We start from the raw sequence: 5,000 nt of genomic DNA, 5'->3' as shown, positions 1-5,000 counted from the left end.
ATTGTTGTTACGATTATTGATAATGTCAATTGTTGTTGTTATTTTATGACTGTCATTATCATTATTTTGTAATAATAATAATTATTATTATGATTATTATCATTACTTTTCGTTATAATAATAATAATAATAATTATTAGTATAATAATAATGATTATTATATTATTATATATTGTATAATAATAATAATAATAATAATAATGATAGTAGTGATAATAATAATAATTATTATTATTATTATTAATATTATTATTATTATTATTATTATTATTATTATTATCATTGTTATTATTGTTATTATCGCGATTGTTATTATCATTATTTTTTTTCTATTATTATTATTATCATTTTATAGTAATGATAACGATAATAATAACAATTATTATTATAATTATTATTACTACCATTATCATCATCATTATCATTATCATTATCGTTGTTGTTATTATGGTTATTATCATTATTATTATCATTATTTATTATCATCATCATCATTATTATTATCATTATCATTATTATTGTTATTATTATTGCTATTATTTTATTATTATTATTATTATTATTATCAATATCATTTTATTATCATTACTACTACTATTACTATTATTATTATTGTTATTATTATTATTTTATTATTATTATTATCATTATTGAAATTGCTATTATTATTATCATTGTTATCAATATTATCATCACTGTTATTGCAATCACTCTTGATGTTAGTGGTGGTTCTCTTTATTATTATTATCATTATGTACATTATCATCATTATCATCACTATTTCTTTGTTGTCATTGCTACTGCTATTGGTATGTCTGTTAAAATAACCGTCATTAGTACCATCATTATTCGGATTATTACTCTTATCATCAACCTCATCACCATCATCACAACCCCCTCCCTCGCTCCCCCCCACTAACCTCCCCCCTCCCCAACCTCTCCCCCCAGACTGTGACGTCACACCCCCTCCCCCTGCTGGTCCTCCTGCTGGCGTGGGCGGCGACCAGGGCGGAGGACGCGGCGGCGAAGGAGGAGGCGGAGGCGCTGCCGAACCCCGAGGGCTGGAGGGCGCCCCAGCGGCTCCCTCCCCCCGGCAGGTCGCGCTTCGGGAGCGGCCCTTCCTACGACCTCGAGAAAGCCTTCGACTCCATGAGCAACAACAGGGCGGGTGAGAGGCCTCCTGCGGGTGGGATGCTGCTGTTTTCTGTTTCCTTCGTTCGGGAGGGTCTTAGTGCTATCTTATTTATTTTTACTTACACTGTTTTTCTCCTTGTCTTCATTTTTCTTTTTTTTTTTTTTGGGGGGGGGTATTCTCTTTTTCTTCTATTTTTTTTCTCTTTTTGTTAATTTCTTTTTTTTTTCTATTTTTCTCCTTTTCTTTATTTTCATTCTCGTTTTGCTATCTATCTCTTTATTTTTTCCTCTTTTTGTTATTTCTCTTTATTTCTTTCTTCATATTTTATTTCCTGTATTTTTTCTTGTTTCCTTTTGTTCTTATTTGTTTATTCTTATTTTATCATTACTATTATCTTTTATGTTTTTTTATTTCTTTTTCTTACATGTTTGTTTTTTCCTATTTGTTTTTTGTTATTGTTATTTGTGTTTCTGTTTATTCTTGCTTTATTGTCATTACTATTATCTTTTACCTATGTTGATTTTTCTTTCCTTTTCGTCAGTTTATACCTAATCTTTGAAAAAAACACCAGTTTATTTTTTATTTATCTCCATTATATGAAAAAAGAACAGTCACATGTTACAACCGCGCAATTCCTGACGCCGCAGCTACACAGTCAACACACAAAAGAACATCAACAACAATAATTAACAACAACACCGACAATCACCTCAGCGCCGAAACTAACCATCCCAACTATTTCACCTCCTCTTCTCAGCCAACCGCAATGGATACAGCGGCAGCAGCAGCAGCAGTTCCGGCAGCGGCAGTTACAGCAAGAATCGAGGAAGCAGCGGGGGTTACAGCGGCAGCAGCGGGGGTTACAGCGGTAGCAACGGGGGTTACAGCAGCGGCAGCAGCAGCGGGGGTTACAGTAGCAACGAGAGATACAGTGATGACCTCTATCGCGATGCTGGGTATCCGGAAGATGAGCGTAAGTATGGTGCGAGAGGAGAGGAGATATGCTTAAGGATGAGGACGGGGAGATAATAAAGAGGAGAGAGAGACAGAGGGAGAGAGGGAGGGAGAGAGAGAGAGAGAGAGAGAGAGAGAGAGAGAGAGAGAGAGAGAGAGAGAGAGGGGGGGGGGGAGACACAGACAGACACAGAGGCAGAGACAAACAAACAGACAGACAAACAGACAGACAGCATAGTCATGGAGGGTCAAAGACACAAACTGATTAGCAGATAACCGTTGTCTGTTTTTCTCATTCCCACGCAGATCCTTTCCAAATGAAATAAAAGTCATAAATTTTCTCCTTAACGGTTTTCACAAGAAACCGATAAATAAATTCATCATCTTCATCAAGACTCCGAACGGCTCCTCGTCATCTCAACGTGAATTACTTGCAGAAAGCAGATTTATTTAATCATTCGTTCACACATTTTTTTTTTTTCACTATACCTTTGTGAGTGAGAAACGAGAAAAACGTGAGAGAAACATTTTGTACGTTCGTCACTTCCGTCGAGATTTATGAAAAAGATAAATTAAGATACGAGGGAATTTTAGTCATAATTCCCTCTCCGATGACAATAATTTTTTTTTACCCGTTCACGAACCTCGGAAAAAAAAATCGCCAGTCACGACCCGCCCATTCTTCACCTTCGCGCCGGTGCATGTCCTCCACAACGGGACAGCTAATGCTTCATTCCCCGTTAAGTCGTTACAAAGATTCAAGAAGATATTTTTTACACACTCATCCTCCATGTTGTGTTCCTCAGCGCCCACAGCCGCCGGATCTTCAGTCTCGCTTTGACGACTGTGGGTGCCAAGCTGAAAGTCTCTTCCTGGTGTTGTGTTAGTTGTATTATTAGCGGAAACGGGTTGGACTCCGGTGGTCTTTTTATGAATTCTAAAAGAAGAGGATACTTGGTTATCACTGCGAATGGCTTGTGGATTTGAAATCGTATAGCGATTTGGATAGTGCGTGTGATCGATATGAAGGATGATTTTTAGTGATCGTGAAATGTTTGAAAATATGTATTTGTGTGTTGTTTGGAAATTGGCCACGCAGTTATGCTTTGATTTACGGTTCGAGATTAGAAGAGAAATACTGTTTTGTGTGTGTTTGTCTGTGATACGTAGTTTGTTCCTGTATTGACTTGTTGACTTTGACATAACAGTGAGTTTTCATTCTTGTGTATGTGTGGGTGGGTGGGTGGTGTGTTTATCATTGCTTCTCTCTCTCTCTCTCTCTCTCTCTCTCTCTCTCTCTCTCTCTCTCTCTCTCTCTCTCTCTCTCTCTCTCTCTCTCTCTCTCTCTCTCTCTCTCTCTCTCTCTCTCTCTCTCTCTCTCTCTCTCTCTCTCTATCTCTCACCACCTCAATGATAACCACAAACACCCACCAAATAACAAGACTGCCCAAATCGTCCAAACAACGAAACAAATACACACACAAAACGAAGAACGTAAACAGTTAAACCCATTACCTGACCGGCGTTAACTCTCGGCAGCGGTCACAACACATCCGGACTGTGGTTGGCTTATTGTTCTGCCTTTTGCAAAATACCTAGAAACAGAAAAAAAAGGAACATATATAAATAACATTTTTTTTTTTTTTTCGTCTTTCATAAGTACTTAGGAACAAAGAAAGAATAACGAGCAATTAAGCGCTTCCCGAAAAAAATCAGATCTGGAAACCGTTAAATGTTAAACCAGCAATTAGGATTTTTTTTTTTTTAATACGTGCGATTTTTTTCAATTCCTTTGAAGATATTCATACAGAATATCTATACAGATTACATTCTGATTCAGCGAAAAGTTGTTTTATTTATCGATAAGACTCTCCTGGAAACCATGGATGGTAAGATATCCTTTGATTTGTTTTATGTGTATGTGGGTGTGGGTGTGTTTATGTGTATGTGTATACATATGCATGTATGGATGTGTGTACACATACGGATGCGTGGATGTGTACATGTATGTGTCGGTATATTAAGTGTGGATGTGTGTACATGTGTATGAGTACCAATATGTGTGTGGATGCATGTGTGTATGAATAACTGAGTATACATTAACCTTGACATTGATAGATGATAGATACAGATAGATAAAGGTGTGTATATATTTGTGACCGCTTGTATGTTGACAATAGTATGCAATAGACATATGAAGATGGCTATACATATAGATTGAATATATGTACATGTCCCAGCATTCTGTCGTTGCAGACAAACACAACTCAGTATAACTAAGAATAACACAATATTTAACACATAATTCTTTCTCTCTACCAGAATGTTATCAGTAACACAATTTTTTTACATGTAACTTATTCTCTCTTTACCAGATTATCAGTAATACAATTTTTAACACGTAATTCGCTCTCCCTACTACCAATAACATATTTGAACTCGCAATTTTCTCTGTTTACCAGAATACGACCAAATTTAACTCGTAATTCTCTCTCTGTTATTACCAAAATACTACTAATAGCACAATTTTTAACACGTAATTCTCTCTCTTTGCCAGAGTACAGCGCATATGCCTCTGCCTCCGACTACGGTGGTTATGGCAGTGACAGCGGATACGGGTGAGTAAGCGAGAGTCACAGAATGAGTAACAGGTGTGAGTAAATGAGTAATACTTCTCAAGGGCCATTATTCTAGCGATAATCACTGTCATTTACCTCCCACGCCGGGATGGGTTTGTTGGTGTGGTAGATGTGATTTTTTCTCCCGTGGTTGGTGGCATGTTAAACGCGGTTGTTTGTGGTTCGCAAGATAGCCATTTGTGTCTATCGTGTGAAGTTTTTATTTTTATATATTCAGTTTTTATGTTTATTTTTCATTTTAGTGTCTTTTTAATGTCTTTTTTTTCTTTTTT

The 5,000-nt window shown here is 36.5% G+C and overlaps 1 protein-coding gene across 1 annotated transcript in view; it reads left to right on the top strand.

The window, feature by feature from the left end:
* Positions 1-5,000, top strand: part of LOC119580065 — a 20,048-nt gene that overhangs the window by 3,381 nt on the left and 11,667 nt on the right. Inside the window, exons 2-4 of the mRNA XM_037927968.1 lie at positions 949-1,168; positions 1,893-2,108; positions 4,647-4,707. Of these exons, the coding sequence (XP_037783896.1) occupies positions 949-1,168; positions 1,893-2,108; positions 4,647-4,707 (497 nt within the window). The remainder of the gene's footprint in view (positions 1-948; positions 1,169-1,892; positions 2,109-4,646; positions 4,708-5,000) is intronic.

Source organism: Penaeus monodon, chromosome 13 (assembly GCF_015228065.2).
Source record: "Penaeus monodon isolate SGIC_2016 chromosome 13, NSTDA_Pmon_1, whole genome shotgun sequence".
NCBI lineage: Eukaryota > Metazoa > Arthropoda > Malacostraca > Decapoda > Penaeidae > Penaeus > Penaeus monodon.
This window is presented reverse-complemented; position numbering and strand designations above follow the sequence as displayed.